Here is a 20178-nt window from a genome sequence, read left to right on the forward strand (position 1 = left end):
GAGTAAAATCCAATATATGTCCTGCACTAACCAAATTTTTGGCGTCTACAATGAGACCCTCACCCTAATGCCACATGCAACTAATCAGTATGTTTGATTATGGTTATAGCCGTGCCATTATAAAACTTATTGACTATTTTCTAACCAGATTTTTTGTTTCATAGCATATACAGGAAAATAGGTAAAAGTATAAATGCAATGTATGCTCATGTCTCTCAAGCAGTGTTTCTCAATCCTGGTCCTCGAGGACCCCCTACCAGAATGTTTTAGATTATTTAAATTAACACACCTGATTTAACTCATTAGCTTGTTAGGGAGACATTCTGGAAAGAGGTTGATGAGTTGGTTCAGGTGTTTTAAATAAGGAGACATCTAAAACTTTCTGGCAGTATCCACGCATGTAACTACAGTAGCAGGGCGACTGACATAGAAGAAGAAGCTTGGCAAGTTAACCCACAAACAAAGAAGAAACAGCAACTTGTTGTGTATGATTTGAGGAGACCAGCAATGATGGAAGTAAATAAACAGCGACTTCTGTTGCAGTTTGAGTTAAATCACTCTTCAACTTGGCCATTCTTTGTTTTCACTGTCGCAAACAGAAATACCTATGACGCAGGTTTTTTAACCTGACGGGAGGGGTTCTGGTGGACCAATCACAGCGCTTGCGGTCCGCGAAGAACTGACACGCTGTTAAAAATTTTGCGAGGTGCACGTCAGGCTACGCAGAGCTACGGTAGAACTTATGCACGACTATAAATCGGGCTTTAGGGGCCGTGCACACCAAAGCTTTTACATCTGCATATTTTCAATGAAAGCGTGGCAGTTTTCAAATAAGCCAGCAGCTGGTGCTTTTTTACAAGCTGAAAGTCGGAGTATATATTTAACTTTGGGTGAAAAGCCCAGCTAGTCAATGTCAGTTCTTACACAGCCGTCGAATCACAGTGGAGGAGGGGTGGGATAAACATCACAACAACCCGACCAACGTTTTCAACTAACCCGCCCGTAATTTGGACCGCAAAAAAATATATATATATTGTACCCGACCCGCTTCCTGGCCCACATTTTTTTTTAAAGTAATTATTGTTTAATCAACCTGATCTCTCTCTCTTTGCTAATTTTTCCGTGGCATTCTCACGGATTGGTTACTCAACTGTTTTGTCCTATTTTCTTACCATTGTCGCTTTGATTTAGGGTTAGATTTACATAAAGTGACATCCCTACCCAAACCCAACTCTAATCCCAATGCCAGGCGACAATTGATTAAAGTTTAGAAAATATAAAAGAATACATTAGAAAAAATAGTATAAACCAATACTTAAAGTGACATACTAATGCAAACACCAAATCTAACCCCAAACCGAAGCGCCAATGGTTTGAAAATAGGAAAAAGCATTAGATTAACCAATCCGTGAGAATGCCACGGAAAAGAAAGTCCGTGGCAGGGCCACGGAAATGTGCGGAGATCCGTGAGAATGCCACGGAAAAATGAACCAAAAATTCCGTGACTATCCCACGGAACTTTGTGAGATCATGATGGTTTAATTGGCATCTTTATTTCAAACGACCCGACCGACCAAGACCCGAATATCATAAAAAAAAAATTTAATGACTTGTAACCGCGGGTGACCGCAGACACCCGCTCATTTTGGATCAACCCGCGAATCACTGATGTGCATGCTACCGTAGCGACAAAGTCACTAGCAGTGTAGCTTAAAGCTGTATTTTTCATGTAACTCATCTAAAGTGCTAGATTGTTTTTTCTGATCTCAGCTAACGGCTGATCTCCATTACTGAAAGATTGTCTATTTCTATTTAATTGAACAATACCCAAACCATTCACATCCCTTGCTAGATAAAACACAACATGAAAATAATTCACATGGCCTCCAAGATGCAGCAAAGAAACAGATATGTTGTTTCCTTGCAGTCTTTACCGAAGAACTGTCCTGGATCTTTAGGAACAGGTGACCATAGTGAACCTGCTGTGATGGGTCAAAACTAAAGAGATCATAGTACTTTTAACACAGTAATCCAGTTTAACCATTTAAAATAATAATTAAGAATGATTTAGTGCAAAACTGCCTGCCTACATCACCCAACCTGACATTACTAGTTTAGTTAAGAAAGAACCTAGCAAATGTGGATGTGGAATAGGGCTGAACGATGTGAGGAAAAGTTGCGATGTGCGGTGACATTGTTTAATGTTGCGATGATGATGTGAGTTGCGATAAATATTTTTTCATGTTTTAGGGGCCATTCACATGTCGCGCCTAAAAACGCCTGGAAAACACTAGACACGTAGGTTATTGTCACATGACCTGCACGCTGCGCTTAAAAGTTAAAAATGTAAAAGTTAAATTTTTTTGAAATACCTGGAAAAAACGAGCGCGTCGCACTGCGGCGCTTCCAGAGCGCACATACATTTGAAATAATGAACTTGAGCGCGCAATAGACGCAATTTGTGAAATCACCGCTTCCACAGTACCTGTGTTTGCGGCGTCATCTCTCCTAAATCCAAAATAATTCCATGATATAGCTGAAGTGCTGTTCATTTTCCCCACAAGGTCTTCCTCTTCTCTCCTTCCTCTTACATCGTTTTTGTTAGCAGGCACAGCGTCGCAACTGACACCTCACAAATCAATCTGAGCGTAGCCGACTTGGAGGTTCCCCTGATTGGCCTAATAGCATGAACGTGCAAACCATCGCTGCGTCCGAAACCGCCCACCTCCATACTATATAGTAGGCAAAGTAGTGCTTTTTGCATACTATATAGTATGGTAGTAGGCGATTTCGGACGCAGCACATGTCTTCAGGACTAAACGTTTATTACATGCGCTTACTGTTTTCCCTTCATTCATCGCGTAAAGGCTGTCTGTTGCGATGTGTTCCTCGCGTGAGTTTATATCGCGATGACGATGAAAATTCGATGTATCGTTCAGCCCTAATGTGGATTTGTGGATTTGTAACAAACATGGAAGTTCATATCCATGCAGTTGGAAATGTATGACCATGTCAACCAAGCAGTTGTTAACAACTGCTCATTATTCCAGTCAGTGTAAATAATGCATAATTACTTCAATAGAAGCAACTTTTGAGAATTCTCTCTTCCTCAGCTAGTATCTCAGCATGCTACAGTAAATCATGCTACAATACTTTCCTAAGCAAATCCGAGTTGTACCATCCCTGTTGACTGGTTTTAAGAAGCACAGATCCTCCTGAATGAGCTCTTAGATGTGTTACACATATAAACCTGAGAAGAAAACGGTCGACTTTAATTGGCTCCGTGTCCGCTGTGAAATACTAGCTGAGTGAAATGGGCTTATCGACATTTCGTCTGGCACACTCAGCTGTGCGTGAGCTCCTAGGCTGCTGAGGGTACAACGCAACACATTTAACACACATTTCAATATTGACTTCAGGGATAAAACTAATAAGAAGCTGGACGCGTTGGAATTACCCAGCATTACTCCCCACAGCCTGAATATCAGAGTCAGCAGGATCACCCTCTTCATTTCCCTTTTATACTCTCTTTATCTATCTGTCTTTTCTACCCTCCCCTTGTCCTTTGGGGCTTTTTTGCTTACGCTCTTAGGCTCCGTGGTGCTGTTCAGTCAGCAGGAAGATATGAAGAGGCGTTGAATGGCACATTCACAACCTAAAGTTTTAGAGATAGAAAAGGTTGCATGGTAATATGACATATAGCTTTTACGCTCACTACATTCACTCCATTGTGTTTTACAGAAATCGCAAACATTGTAACTGTTAGGTTGTGTTGTGTCAAGTCCGTGTGGATTATATTTTACTCTTTATTGGCTTTCTCCAAATTGAGCTGAAATCTAGGTCAACGTCTAGATCCCAAATTCAATTTCATATCTGTTTATGCCGTGTCTGTTATTTGTAAAAACGGGGCTTTGCTATCAATGGAAAAGTCATTTAGTGTGGTTGTTGTATAATGCATTGCTGGCAGGGTCTTTCCATAGCTGACTGAAAATTGTGTTGGCCAAGTCTCCGAAAGCAGATAGAGTATTTCTAAATAAAAGTTGACATGATGTAGAGTCTTACAAAAAGGAAAAAGATACAAATTTCTGCTTGGATGCTGTGCACTGCTGTGTAAAACATCTGCTGTCTGTCTCTGCTGAACAGTAGGTGTCATTTAAAGGAATAGTTTAGTAAAAGAATAATAAAACAAATCTGTCATCAGTTTCTTCACACTGTTTTTTTCTAAACAGTATGAGGACTTCAGATGCAAAACCCTCTAAGTGCGTCTGACATGTTTTTTTTTGTTTGTAAATTAGCATTTTGTCAGGCTTTTACGTTAATTCCAATGAAAAGGTTATTTGTAATTGAAATGCCTTATTTGTACTATTGTAACTTTAGTCTTTTAATTGAGCTGAAGGCAAAAACATTCACTTCAAAAATAAATCTAAGACATAGTTAACAGTATGGGTGTCACGATTCTCCAAATCCTCGACATTTTCGATTCTAAGGTCACGGTTTGATTCAATTCTCAATTTTTCCTTTTTTTGAAACCACAAAAAAATGCTATTCCATTTTTAGACTAGACTTTTATGAAACATAATATCTGACCTTGAACCCGGAGATGCACTGCCATGTTAGTTGTGCTGCCGGTGGAAAAATATGGTACACGCACATACCTGATAAAACGAAACTTCCTGTCAAATGAACATTCCTGTCAGTACTTTGCACCTTGTCATTTAAACGCGAGCGGGAGTAGGGATGCAACGATTATAGATTTTGATGGTACGGTTATAGTCTGATAAATAATCACGGTTGTACGGTTATTACGGTTATTATGGACTCATTTATTTTACAACATTAATGTAAAAAATCACATGAATTAATTTTTTTAACAATTGCTAAATTCTTTTGTATTTTCAGTTTGTGTATTTTTTCTGTAATTCTTGGACAAATGATAATAATAATAACCTAGCAGGCTTTGACTTAAACAGTATAGGTGCCTTTTGAAACCTGTAGGCTATTCATTTTAATGATCTTTTGAATAAATGTAATTTTATATTTGGACTGAATCTATATTATAATATTATAATATATTATAAAACTAAATGTATATTATTTTGATTTGTTTGAAGTATAAGTAAAAATGATAAGAGCCTCTCAAAACGAATAATAACACAGGGTCATCCTGGACTGGGTTCTGCGAGTCATTTTGGACTGGCAGCATTAACGTGTTAACTCATGCTATTAATTCATAAATCATTAACGCGTTAAAATAATTCAACGTTATTAAATGCAGTCAGACCACCAGGAGCCCCGCCCGGATTTGATCCGCGAGGAGGAGGTTTTTAATGCTGCACAGTCCGATTGGAGTGTGGCTCTTTCACTCACCCGTGCAGGCAGGCACACACACACACACACACACACACCAGATGCACAAACAACCAAGAGACGTGTCACGGGCACATATTCTTTTGAACGCGGAGCTTTGTAATACAGTGCGCTAACGAGCATGTCGCATGCCGCACGCGCCTCTTGGTGGTTCGTGGATCTGGTTTGTGTGTGCGTGCGTGAAACAAAAAAACGCGGTGTAGCGGAGGCTTTACGGTTACTTAACCGTGACATTTTAAAGCGCGGTTAATAGTGAAACCGGTTAATCGCTGCATCCCTAAGCGGGAGTAATGACGAGTTTATGTGGACGCAATCTAATATTATGTCGGAGTCCGCTGCTTGTGTAGTAAGTAAACATGCTGCACAGTGTTTTGTACATGTATATGTTAGAGCTTTCTCTGATTTTTCAGCACAATTGATGAAATAAGATTGCGCAACTTTCACACGCTTGCAAAATGAAACTGCGAAGATCGGCCACTTTAGTTTTGTCAATGAAAGGCTAAAAATACGCTGTGCACCGTGTGTTCGCCGTGAGGCAGAAAAGACCTAAAATATTGGCTGTGTCCCAATTCAAAGGCTACGACCTTCTAAGGACGTATTTTAAGACTGATTGCGTCACAGCAGCTAGACTTCAGGCTAGTAAGGCCGTCCCAATAAAAAAAAAAAAAAAAAAAGGCCGTCCCAATTCAAAGGATGCTTAGAATGCGTCCTCAAAATGCGTCCTCATTTCTCTGAGCTGTTAAGGATAGAACGAATGGATCCTTAACAGCCGAGGCTATCCCAGGATTCATTGCGCGCCTGCAACGGCGGCATATACTGTAACAGCTGGATATTTTAAAATAAACAATTAAAACCTTTATTAAATAAAAGTGTGTATTTATCAAAAAAAATTCTTGTCACTGTTTTAGTATTATAAGTTGTTTTGTGTTAATATTATTCTTTTTATGTTGCGTATATTTGATTAATTTAATATACTGTTGAATAGTTTAATCTACATCAATGTGTCATATTTTCTAAAATAAATTAATATTTTTCTGATTCCATATTTATTTTAATAAGTCAGAAACATCTCCGTTGTGTCCAAGGGTGCCGCACAAGCCCTAAAAAGTGAAGCCAAAACGTCTCGATCGCCCCCCAGTGACCCCAGCGAACGGGCGTCATCCATCTTTTTTTACAGTCTATTGGCGCTTTTCCATTGCATAGTACCCCACGGTTTAGTTTAATTTGGGTCGGGTCAGCTCACCTCACTTTGGCGTGGTTAGCTTTTCTATTGAGTTTAGTATCACTTCGCAGTGGGAGGGATTATAGGCGTGTCATTATATTTGCGCTGCCTACAGCTGTGACATCATACAAGTGAGAGGAGCGTCCTTGTACATTCCCATACGTTTATTTATTTCTCAGTCCGCCACAAAATTAAAATTGGCCACCACAAATAGATGTTTGCACATCGCGTTCATCACTACCTCTGTATCACATGACAGTTTCTATTCAAACACCCGTGGCGTCAGCCGACGGCGCTCCGCTGAGCCTCATTGAAGTTGCATTTAAGCATATAATGCTGATGTGCTTGTCGCGAATGTTCCGTCACAAACTGCAAGTCTGGAAAAAACTGTTATGGTGTCCCTGATTCTCAACATGTGGATGTTTTTCATCGCTAAAAGGGAGTTTGGGGACTTATAGCAGAGCACAGATGACAACATGTTTGCTCGAGACAGTGCAAGCACTAAAGGTAAAGCTAACGTTATAGCAATGACGCTGTTAGTGACGTTTCTTTCAGACCAATCAGTGATCTACAGTGTTTTCGCGTCACGTTTGGTATCAGCTCGGGTCGCTTGGAACCCCAACCGAGGTGGTACGAAAAAAAGTATTGGGTACCACGTACTGCACCTAATGGAAAAACTCCCAAAAGTAAGCTGACCCGACCCAAACTAAACCAAACCGTGGGGTACTATGCAATGGAAAAGCGCCATAAGGTTGTGTCCTGTTGACAGTTCTCTTCGCAAACTTCTGAGACTGCCACCTTGAAAGATCGAGTGCTCACCTTTAAGGTTGCATGCTTATAAGGTCGCAGCCCTTGAATTATGACACAGCTACAGTGTTCAGTACCTCAGATTAGATAAATGGGCGGAGAGGTGGTCTCCTGTGGCTGTTCGAACACATTCGACAACCACACATGTGCATTTACACAAAAAGCTTGGCAAGCCAACCGGACGTGACATGGGGGCGTGGCAGCATAGATGATTCCATTTTTTTCACAAGTTCGAGGTTGTGACTTAATTTTGAATGATTTTGATTTAAAATCGCCTTAGTAAACAGCAAAATTTCTAAAAAAGCAACTAGAAACATTGCAAATGATAAAAGTCAAAATGTAAAATAAAGAAACTAAACCACACAGTAGGGTTGTGATCCAGGTTGTGTTCAGGGCCAAGTACTCACAAGGGACCAAAGTTAGAATGTGTTCCACTGTTTTACAGGCCATCGTTTATCCAGTTCATCTTCTGTGCACTTAAAGGACTGAAAAAGTGGATTCTGCCAACAAAGCTGTATTTCTGAATGGCCTGCCTGAGATTATAGGTTTGATTCCCAGGAAACACACATATTCATAAAAACATATAGGCCTAACTCAAATGCACTGTAGGTTGGTTTAGTTTAGAAATATATATTTTTGTATACATCTATATACTTACATGTTTTGTGTGTATATGTGAGAAAAGGATGTGCGTGTGCATGATATGAACAAGAATCGTGGTCTTATGTGTTTTTGTTTTGTTTCTGGGAGCCTCCAGATTCCTTGTGATCTAATGAGGTTAAGGGAAAAAGAGGGAAACCTTTTGCGGGTAAAAAAGAAAACAGAAATCCCCTCGTGTGAGTTACGTCAGCTGAAATGAAAAACTCTCTAAACTCAAGGGGAGTGATTTTTAATGATGTCATGTGCGATGTAATCACTCTCACCATGATGACAAAGAAAGTGTGTGTGTGTAATAGTTTTGCTTTATTACATGTGTTTGAATGTTTCGTGTAGTATTGAAGAGAGCTTTGTTGTTTATCTTCTGTTTAATATCAACTGTCCTGTGAAGTCTGGACCACCAGGTCTGTAGTAGATTAATGGGATAGGATCATGGGATGACTGTGTGTAGCCGTTTGTGTTAAGCAGAGCAGCTGTTGTTTGCTGTGATGTCATAAAGTGCGTCTGTAACATAAGTTCAGGTTTAAAAGGACATTGACGTTAAGTTTGTCTGGACTTATTTGGTTTATTTGCTGTTAAGGAATATACACTGCTTGTGAACGACTGTAAATGTGCCGATGAGGAGCAGTTTTGGTTTGGTTGTGTGTGTGTGTGTCATTGTGGGTGTAAGAGAGCCTGTGTACCTTGGCCATGGTGAGTGCTAGGCAGCTCTTTGTAGTTGAAAAATGACAGCCTTGTTCCTGCTCCTCAATGATGTAATTACAGACCACAAGTCAACACCCAGTTATCCATTCATTTTCCCTCTTTCTCTTTTCTCTCTCTCTCTCTTCCATAATTCCTGCAGATAACAGTTCTGCCCTCCATTTTTATATATTTTGTTCATACAAAAAAGTGGACAAAACGATTAATGGACTTAACACAAAAAATATTGTATTTATGTAAATAAATAAAAAAGTTAAATACCAATCAACATAAAATTGTTGACATGTAAAAATTGTGTGTGTTATTTTCATCATAAGACCTTTCCTCTGTTTACAGCTAATTGTACACCCTCATGTAAAAATGGAGGAATGTGCTTGCGGCCCCACATGTGTGTGTGTAAGACGGGCTCCAAAGGCAATTCCTGTGAACAGACCACTCTCCCCCCGTCCTCTCATCCGACCGGACCACTAAATGGACACACCAAAGGTGGACTTCCAAACGGCGGCCATACAAATGGATACAGCAATGGTCATAATGTTATTCCCCAGCGGCCCATTCCTCAGCAGACCTTCCCACAAGGCCAAGGCCAGGTCCCATTACCATTGCCCGGCACAAGCGTGGGACATATGACCCTGTCCATGAAGCAGTCAGCTAATGGACCCATCCCTTACCAACCACAGTGAGTTTGACTGTTGCATTCAATCATTTCGTACATCCCGCTGTTCATATGCTAAATTAATTGGTAGTCAGAATGATTTCCTGGGTATATGTTTGTTTATTAAACTTTGGGACAGTAGGTTGACAATAACACACCAAAACGGGCTAAACCCATTAGGCGGCAACTATGTTTGCTACACCTCCGGGCAGTTATTTCAATCATGAAAGATTAAAGTCATATCTGCTTGAATGGGGAAAGACAGATATCTCTAAAATTGTGTGCTAAAATCTGACCAACAATTAAATCTAACATTAACTGTACTTTGTTTCTTAAGTTCCAATTGTGCTAAAAACACCTTTTGTCGAGGTTGTTTCAGCTACTGCACATCCGTACAGGTTGGCAAGTGCCTCATGCAACTGAGCCCCTCGAATCTTTATCGTTTGATGATTGGTTATTTTAACTGGAAGGGCGGGTCTTCCTTCGCCAGAGTGACCATGAGCGTTGCATTGTCCCCTGTTCATAGTAATAGTAATGCTCATTAACATTATATCCAATATCTTTGATGGTACCTACAAATATTGGTAACACTTTACTTGAAGGGGTGTTCATAAGACTGACATGACACCTCCACCATCATGACATAACACGTGTGTTCATGAACATGAAAGAGATTTTATGGATGTTTATGATAACTGTCATTAAGTGTCATTCGCTCAACTATGTAATCCTTAATGCAAAGATGACATTGTTTGTGATGACTTTGTTATGACAACTTGACATAAACCAATTCATCATAACTTGTCATGACAGCAAGACAACATAACTGACCACTTTTTACCAGTGATACAAATTTAATTTGTCATTAAAATGTCATTAAGTGTTAATACACTGTCATATAGTTTTATAACAATGTCATGAATATTTTTCTTGACCTCAACTACAGTGGTACAAATATAATTTGTCATTAAATTGTGTGTAAATACTCTGTCAAATAGTTTTATAACAACTTCATGAATATTCTTCAGTTAATAATGTTTTATTTAAGTTTCCTCTATGTGTTTAACAGATAAATTCTACCATTAAATAATAATAATAATAATTAAAATTGATAAAATTATATTTTATATAAATTTTTATATAAATAATATTTGACATAGTATTAACACTTAATGACATTTAAATGAGGGTTTAATATAACATTAACCCATAAAGCTAGGTCGTTTCTTAAGATTGATAATTATTCTGCTAATATGTCATGTTTATGACAGATTTATGACAAGTTATGATGTATTGGTTTATGTCAAGTTGTCATAACAAAGACATCTCAAACGATGTCATCTTCGCATTAAAAAAGGCATAATTGAACAAATTACACTTAATTACAGTTGTCATAAACGTGCATAAAATCTCTTTCATGTTCATGACACCCCTTCAAGTAAAGTGTTACCCAAATATCTTTAAGCTATAAATGAACAAGCAGGTACCTCTGGTGACTGTCTGCTCATGTACAGTATGTTTACACACATTTATTTACAAGGCAAATTTTAATGATTCCCTTTGAGTTGTTTAACTTGCGGACTGCAAGGCTTTATGTTTTTGTTTTGCATAGTACAGCACAAAGCAAATGTCTTCGAATAATTGTGTATGTGTTAAATTCCTTCAGGGTTTGTAAACCTTTCTTCTGTCGTTTAATATTTTGGATTAAACTCCACCGCTTGTTATTAATACCAGACATCAGATCCACAGATGGTGAAGCTCTCTGCCCATTTCATGCCCTCCACTTCTCATCATCTCAGTCGGGATCTGTTAAGAGAAATGCTAACTGTTCGTAACTACGGCCCTGAAATCTTTCACACATTACTTTTTCTCAGACTCCCATCAAATCTGACAGTCCTGATGTGAGACTTATGCCTTTATTTTCCCTTAATTTAGTTTCCTCTGACAACACAGGTTTTTTATGAGACTCTTTCACACTGTCGGACTAAAGCCCCTGCAGGCCCCTTTCAGTGGGTTTTTGGGGCTGGCTTGGGAATTGTTTTGACTGCCTCAGCTTTGGATGACTGAAAAGTTCACAATCGTATTAGATATGGAGTGTGGCTTTTTATCAGAGGGAATCGCACTGACTGTAGACGCTGAGTCAAAATCACATTTTCACCAAATGTGGGACAGTGTATAGTTATGGGGGTAGGGTATTTACCACAGAATTGCCCCCACGTTTGTTCCAGGAAAGCCGGAATACTGTGGCAGGGCAGGATATTGATGAATTCTACTTAAAATATTAATGAAAGCAGTTTATGTGCTGAGGCTGACATGCATTTTCTGTCAGAGGTTAAAAGTGTCTGCTTGGTAATTGTTACCAGACCTGTTCTTAAAGGCTTCTGTGGGTTTCTACAGGGTTTATTGTGTGCAGGAAGGAGGTACAGTAGGCCTCTGTCCAGAACACCCCTTCCTCTCCAGTCTCCACTATAGACTAACATCTTGCTTAACATTTTAAAGGAAGTGTATTGAATTATTAAATAGTGAATTGACATTAATTATATAGTCAATAAACTGCAAAAACACTTGAATCAGTAAAACAAATGTTTTAAAAAAAAAAAAAGAATATGAAATATGTTTTAATCAATACGGGTAACACTTTGCAATAAGGTTTAATATATTACCATTAGTTAATCCATTACATAACACAAACTAATAATGAACAATATATTGTAAGGTATTATTAATATCTTGTAGTGCTAGTTAATATAAATAAAAATATTAAATGTTTGTACATATTCGTTCTTTGGGCATTAACTAAAATGTATTAGAAAATGTAAAAAAATTACATTAACTGGAACATCAAGTGTTTTCCTATATGTACAGTGTTGAGGTTAACGCATTAAAAGTAACGCACATTACGTAATAATATTACTTTTCTGAAGTAACGAGTAAAGTAACGCATTACTTAATAAATGTACACATTAATATTTGAGTTACTTTTTAAAAAAAGTAATGCGAGTTACTTTTCAGTTTAATTCAACTTAAAAATAAAATTATGTACTGAATGAAACTGAACATATTAACGTAGAATTACGCACTGTGCGTATTTTATTATTATTTTTTTCTTACCCCATTGGCAGTTCATTTTTAAACTAAGTTAAAGAAAAGATTTTATATATATATATATATATATATATATATATATATATATATATATATATATATATATATATATATAAAATCTTTTCTTTAACTTAGTTTAAAAATGATCTGCCAATGGGGTAAGAAAAATGACAGGGCTCTAAATATGCCGACGGCTTAGTAAACTGATTTACGATGTCATTGCTGTGATCCTTGCCTTTTGGCATGTGAATATCAAACTGTCACAATCTTGTAGACTGGTGAGTTAGTGTTGCCATCTTGGTTCACTTAAAACGTGTTTTATAGCTTCGTGGTTGCCATGGTAACAGACGGAATTAGTTATCCGTGAATACTTGTCTGCCCAAAATAAAACAAAACATTAACATTGTTTTACTGTAATTTCAATCTTCAAAATCTGAGAGTTATTAACCCGGTTTCCTCCAAAACTGAAAGTGAGTAAAAGTTCTTTGAAGTGCAGGTTGAATGATTTGTTGGTGTGACCGGCAGCTGTGAGTCATCTGTGTGGGTTTACTGTAGTAAAGCTTAGGGTTGTGTGTCATCCAAACAGATCAGTGAAATGGCAGCTTGAACATCTCATTGGGAAACTCACATGTTTGGGGAATTACAAATGCTTTTGATTATTGTGGACCAAGTATAAACGAACCACCCATAGCCACATAACTCACCCTTCAGAGATAATGAATGATAAAGAATGGAAATACATAAAGAATGCCACTGACGAATTAGAATCAAGGATTTTATTTATTACATGTGTTAAAGCCAGTAAATTCACAAAAGTATTTGAGTAAGGTGTTATTTCCAAACTGTTTCCATGTGGTATGATTTTACAGGTGTAATGTGGGTTCAGTGTTCAGTTTTACTGTTGAAGGAACTTTCTCTGCTATGGCAGTTTTGATTTTATTGACTTTAAATGATACAGAAGTTGAATTTGCTTCTAGAAAACCTGATCCAGGCACATCCTGGAAACGACTAAGACTGACCCCTGGCCACTTTAGGAGACATATTACACAGCATTTTCTGTTAATGTTTTGAGTCTGGAGGAATGCTAAGCACTGGTTTTAGTGTGGATAAACTGTGGCACTGTGTTTTACTGCGGTCCTATTATGTGACTAAAGTGATTTAAGGTGTTTAATATTGGAGGTTATGCTGGAGCCGTGGTTTATTTGTGCTCTGAGGATTTTTCTGTGTTGATTTAGCGTTTTGAAATATCTCTTGTCGACAGTTTAGTATTCACACTTGACCTTTAGGTAAGCTGAACATTGAGATGCTGGTCTTTAGAAAATCGGTTTCTGATAGAAAAGTCTCAATTAACAAGAAAAGGTACAACACACAGTACTGTATCAGCAATATGTCTTATAAATTAGCAATGGAGATTCCCTATACTGGTTAGCAGCTAGGAAAACAATTACTATAGTTAGGTGGTAATTGATTTGTATAATCAAAATACATTATTTTATTAAATTATACAATAAGTTACATATTCAATGTTATCCAATTAGCATATTGTAATTAGATGAGTGAGATGGCTATACATACTTTAATACTTTGTTTCTAGTCTTTTATTAAGTTTTCTCGACGTGGGCACCATTCTTACCTCTCTCTCTATAGCCCTATACGGACGGGATTCGTTTTACAGGGGGACCTTTGAGAAAATCGTGCTTCTCAGAGGTCCTCTGTGTTTTTTAAACCTGTCTGAATCAGCCATGTTTGTGTTTTTCTCTGACGACCGCCATAGGAATTCCAGAGCAATTTACCTACTGTTTTTCGCCAAACTCAGAGGTCCTCTGAGAAGTTTAAAGGATTAGTCCATTTACTTAAAAAAAAAAATCTAGATAATTTACTCACCACCATGTAATCCAAAATGTTGATGTCTTTCTTTGTTCAGTCGAGAAGAAATTATGTTTTTTTGAGGAAAACATTCCAGGATTTTTCTCATTTTAATGGACTTTAATGGAACCCAACCCTTAACACTTAACTCAACACTTAACAGTTTTTTCAACTGAGTTTTAAAGGACTCTAAACAATCCCAAACGAGGCATAAAGGTCTTATCTAGCGAAACGATTTTCATTTTTGATAAGAAAAATAAAAAATATGCACTTTTAAACCACAACTTCGCATCTATCTCCGGTCCCATGATGCGCCAGCGCGACCTCACGTAATTGCATACAGTAGTGACATAGAAAGGTCACTTGTTGTTTACTACTTAACTATCTGTTGTATGTTATGCACTTATAATAAAAAAAAGTAATCACGAAAAAAAAGAAAGGTCACTTGTTACATATGAAACACACATTTGCGGACCATTTTAAACATTAAAGTGACACAAAGACATTAATTAGTATCATTCGACATACAACAACGTCGGAACGGTATTCTTTCTCCACACTTGTAAACACTGGGGCGTAGTTTCGCATTCGTCATCCGTGACCTCTTGACGTGACGACGTCTTGCGTGAGGTCGCGCTGGTGCATCACAGGACTGGAGATAGACGAGAATTTGTGGTTTAAAAGTGCATATTATTTATTTTATTTTGAAAAATGACAATCGTTTCGCTAGATAAGACCCTTATGCCTCGTTTGGGATCATTTAGAGTCTTTTAAAACTCTGTTTAAAAAATGTTAAGTGTTGGGGTCCATTGAAGTCCATTAAAATGAGAAAAATCCTGGAATGTTTTTCTCAAAAAACATAATTTCTTCGCGACTGAACAAAGAAAGACATCAACATTTTGGATGACATGGTGGTGAGTAAATAATCTGGATTTTTTTTAAGAAAATGGACAAATGCAAATGTCTGTGTTTGCCCTCAATATCTTTTGAAAACGCGATTCATTTCGTGTTTTGGCCAATGTGATCAGCCGTAAGGTCTTACTAACTTGCATATATTGTATTTCCTGAGTTCTATTCATTCCATATGCACTGAAAAAATGATTCATTGAATTTAATCAATTTTTTAAAGGTAAGTGGTTGCAATCAATTTATTTAAGCTACATTTAGACAAAAGTTTTATATTTTATTTTACTTTACTAATCTTTTTTGTTTAAATGTAGCTTAAATAAATTGATTGCAACACTTACCTTAAAAAATTGATTAAATTCAATGAATAATTTTTTTCAGTGTGGATGTTTTTCCCCATTCGGCGGAATAAAATAATTAAATCAAGACGAGCTGAATATCAAACACTGTTAAGACTGGCCACTGTAATATCAGTAACGTTATAAGGTAAGAAACTCTGTTTAAACTTGTTTAACTCCGGAATGGTAAGTTGATTAATTAAGATAATAAATTGTTATTAATCATTATTTCTTCATTTCTTTGGGTTTATTATTAGCAGCCAGTTATATAAAACACGTAGGCTAACGTTACTTTAGTGGGATTTATATATTTTATTTTGATTTGTTAAAATTAAATTAATAAATTACATGTTCTGTAATAATTTTACATTTAAAGCAAAGTATTAAACATTACAAACACGCGTATCCAGAGCATGTGATCTTCTGCAACGCCCAAATGCATGAAACAGACTCTCCCATCTCTGGAATAGCCTGAGAATTTTAATTCCGTTTGAATTGGTACATAAAATCACAGATATCGTGGGGGATACATTGAAACTCAAAGGTCGTTTGGAAAACTAATCCCGTCCGAATAGTTAACCCTCATCTCTACAATGTCTATTGATCCTGAGCAAGTGCGCCTGAGATTCTGAGTGAGACGCGGTGCTGCATACCTATGTAGATTAACTGAGCACACGGTAACAAAAACGATTGACGAATTGTGCAAATGTGCGGTAAAACACCAGTCGTGCAATATGTTTTTGTTGTGGTTGCCCCGCACGCATGAGCATGAAGCCTATGAATGGAAACACATGATTTACTTCGCATCAGTGCACACGCACCAGAACAGCGGGTACACTGGCGCGGAGCAGAGCAAGACCTTCAGCCTATGTGCCGAGGCTTAACCCCGCACGGCCCCAGCCCAATCTAAGCCCTGACTTGAGTGGTACCCTCAATAGTTAATTTTTGTGCCTTTGCGGGTATACAACACATTGAAATGTTGTACCTTTGAGGTACAATATTATACCCTTAGGGCCTATTATGTATCTGGCTTTGAGGACTAGTTTGTACCAGTTTAAAGTTAGGGGTAGAAAACATTTAGTTGCACCTTATAAGGTATACAAATAGGTACAACATTGTATTATGAATGGTACTCTGAAGGCAGTGCTATTAATAAAATTTGAATCAAACAAAACATATTAAATTATACAATGCTGTTGGTTAGTAGCCTAGTAGTAAGATGACATAAAACTGGGCCCCCGGCACAATCTTGCAGCCCCCAGTTTGAGAACCACTGCCTTCATTCCTGTACATTCACATGGGGCGGAAGCGTTAACGCTTGACGGAAGGCTTGTCTGAAGCGTGGGCCAATAGCCAATCACAGTGGCCGCAAAACATGTTCCGGTTAAATGTAATGGCTGACTCTGCCTAGGTTATTTGCATAAGGCGATCTGATTGGCTGATGCACACGTTGCCACTTGAAAAGTTGAGAAAAGTTCAACTTCTGCTGCGAGCAACTTCACTGACGCGGCGCCGACGGATCCACAATTCTGTTCATCATCACCCATTGAAAGTGAATGGGAAGTGTTAACGCTTACGCCCCGTGTGAACGTACCGTTAGGGTACCACCTCAGTGACATTGGCAGTGTTTGATCAATATTCTCTCTTTTAACCTCGTTAGACCCGAGCTTTGGTTTGGCTTGCATTTTAAATTTCTTCCAGCTATTTGAGGTTAGGAAGAACCAATAAATATAATAACCAAATATTTTTCTTTGAACATGAAGCAGTGTAATTGTCCACGTTTGTGTACAACAGGTTCCAGTTACACAGAAGTAAGTATCATGGTGCAAACAACAAAAAATATGATGTCCACATATGTGGACACACCAGGTCTTAGGAGGTTAAATAAGAACATAGCATTTATGTGCTTTATGCCTTAACCTTGTTTATGTACCACTTCAGCATTCATTAGGCTTTAATGATGATATTTTATTGCATTATTAAAATGAATGATTCCCCTGAACTGTCGTGTTAAATTAAACTAAACTACACATTTATTCCTTCCCCAGCAAGCACAAACTTGACCATTTCCATTTAAACTCACAGTCGACTGATCTTAAAGAACCAGCCCTGTGTGAAACACATACTGGCTCTATCATAGCATGATGTAACCACTCGCCCCCAGCTACAGAAACCCACCCATATCAGATCAGTGCCATTAACACACACCTGGTTGTATAAGTCCTGTCAATCACTGACTTCTGGAGTTCATTGTTACTGCTTCTCTCATTGCTGGCACGACTTTGAAGTGTCAGTCATATTTAGGTTACACCCGTGTAATGAGGTGCCACCCTCCTCTATGGATAAGTGTGGGTTGTCCGGCTGACAGGGAATGGAAAAGGACAGGAGGGGTCCAAGAGAGCTGTTAATCCATCAAGAGGGCTGATGACTTCAAATTCCAGTATGCGCTAGTGATGGATTTTTGCCTTGTGCTGCTGATGAGGTTGAGAGATGGCCAGAAAATCTGGTTCTGAGAGGCATCCAGTACAATTTTTTTGGATTCTTACTAAGAACGCTGTAACAAACCAGTATAATAGTGACAGAAGTGTGTTTCTAAAAATGTACTGTACTCTTTTACTTGCCATTACAAGCAACAAAGATCAGTCATTAATGACTGCAGGTCAGAACTACAGTACTAAGCACAGTCAGTTGTTCCACCTGCTAACTGTACCAGAACTGTACAGTACCAGATGTATTTCCTGGTAGGTCTTTGAGCACTGCAATGAATCATAAAAATCTGATGCAAAACAAAATGTGAAAATAGACAATGAAGATGAACGGTGCATTTGCAGGTCTGAACTGAGCAAAAAAAAAAACTATTTGGCTCTTAAATGTTTTATTGCAAGAGTAATTTCATTATTCTAAAACACTATGTCCCATATAAACATATTATTTTATATATTATAATTTACTGACTTTTAACAAAGTTAGTATGCATACTCTGTTTTTGACTAAATATTCAGTAAAAGTTTTATGCATCACTTTAATTATCAGTGGTAATTTTAGAAACACAAATGGATATACAGTGAGGTTTAAAAGTCTTGTAATTCAATATTCTAATACATCTCATTTAAAACATCTATTTAATACTTTTAATTTGGCACTTACTGTAAGTTGGCATGGACTTCTGCCAAACTTGATTTATCAAATGACCAAATGATTTATGTAAGCACTGCATATTTTAAAAATTATCCAAATAGCATTTTGTGTGTCACACTCGATGGGTGCATCCCAATTCAGAGGCTGCGGCCTTCCAAGGCCATATTTGAAGGCAAATGACCTCACTGGGCCGCAACGAAGGCTGTCCCAATTTGAAGGCTGTCCCAATTCGAACGCTCCTTAACGTACAAGCCTCTAAATCTGGCCTTTTTCCCCCCTGAAACCAAGGATCCATAGATGTATCCTTCACAGCCTTGGCTATCCCAAGATTCAATGCACGCCCGTGAATTCTGGGTATTTTGAAATAAACATGTAAAACTGTACTTAAATAAAAGTGTATATTTTGCAAATTAAAGGTCCTTGTGAATGTTTTACTATTATAAATGATGCTTTAGTGATTACGACGATACAGTTTACATGCACCCTAAAGATTGTAATCTGATTAAAATGTTCATGTACATGTACATTCTATAGAATCCGAACCGAACGTCTGCACAAGCGCACAGCCTGGGTTGACAGATTCGCGTAACAGAACAATCCCAAATGGACATTCAAAACTAGCCCAAAAGCATCCCAATGACTATTCACAGCCCAAATACCAATAACTAATGAACGAAATACTTTCTTTCTTTAACCCGCATAGAAAAAAACAAATGGTGAAAACAGTTTAAACAGTAGCTCAAATCTAAACTCGAAAAAAGCAGAGGACTTGGCAACGCCTCGCTGCGGACAGCATCTCTGGCCGAGTTCAGGCTTTTCTCTGGATTAAAGTCAAAATGGAGTTGGAGAACGTTGTTTTTAAGAAGTTTTCAGATATATGTGATAAAAACACACTTTTCAAAAGTCACAACGCTATTTTATTGCTTTAAGTAGCCTAATGTTTTAATAGTACACATAAACGCGGCAGAATGTACATCGCGTGACCCCTGTAACCTTACCTTATTAATGCCTAATGCCGCTGCCTTGCTATTGCGTGTTTCTGTGACAAGAATCATGTGATATAAGAGTTTAATATAAGACGTGAGCACAAATGTTCTGCGCATGTGCACAATGTATTTTAGCATCTGTTTGAGAAAATACTACGATTCACGTGTTTCATGCATACTTTTCTCCTGCGAATCGGATCACAGATCAGAGTACACAATCCCCTTCAATACGATCCAAATTTGCATCCGATCGTCCTTAATTGTATTGATTAAGGTGTTTACATGAAAGCTTTTCAATACAATCGAGCCATCAATACGATTACAAACGGATTATTTGATTGCATGTAAATGTACCTACAGTTGGATAATTTAATCTGCACCAATGTGTTATATTTTATAAAATAAATATCTGGCTTCATATTTATTTTT

The 20178-nt window shown here is 37.8% G+C and overlaps 1 protein-coding gene across 1 annotated transcript in view; it reads left to right on the forward strand.

The window, feature by feature from the left end:
• The window catches only part of ltbp1 (latent transforming growth factor beta binding protein 1), a 132654-nt gene that overhangs the window by 13216 nt on the left and 99260 nt on the right, over positions 1 to 20178 (forward strand). The window contains exon 3 of the mRNA XM_073869399.1: positions 9092 to 9434. Coding sequence (XP_073725500.1) covers positions 9092 to 9434 — 343 coding nt within the window. The remainder of the gene's footprint in view (positions 1 to 9091; positions 9435 to 20178) is intronic.

This window comes from Misgurnus anguillicaudatus, chromosome 7 (assembly GCF_027580225.2).
Source record: "Misgurnus anguillicaudatus chromosome 7, ASM2758022v2, whole genome shotgun sequence".
Taxonomy (NCBI): domain Eukaryota; kingdom Metazoa; phylum Chordata; class Actinopteri; order Cypriniformes; family Cobitidae; genus Misgurnus; species Misgurnus anguillicaudatus.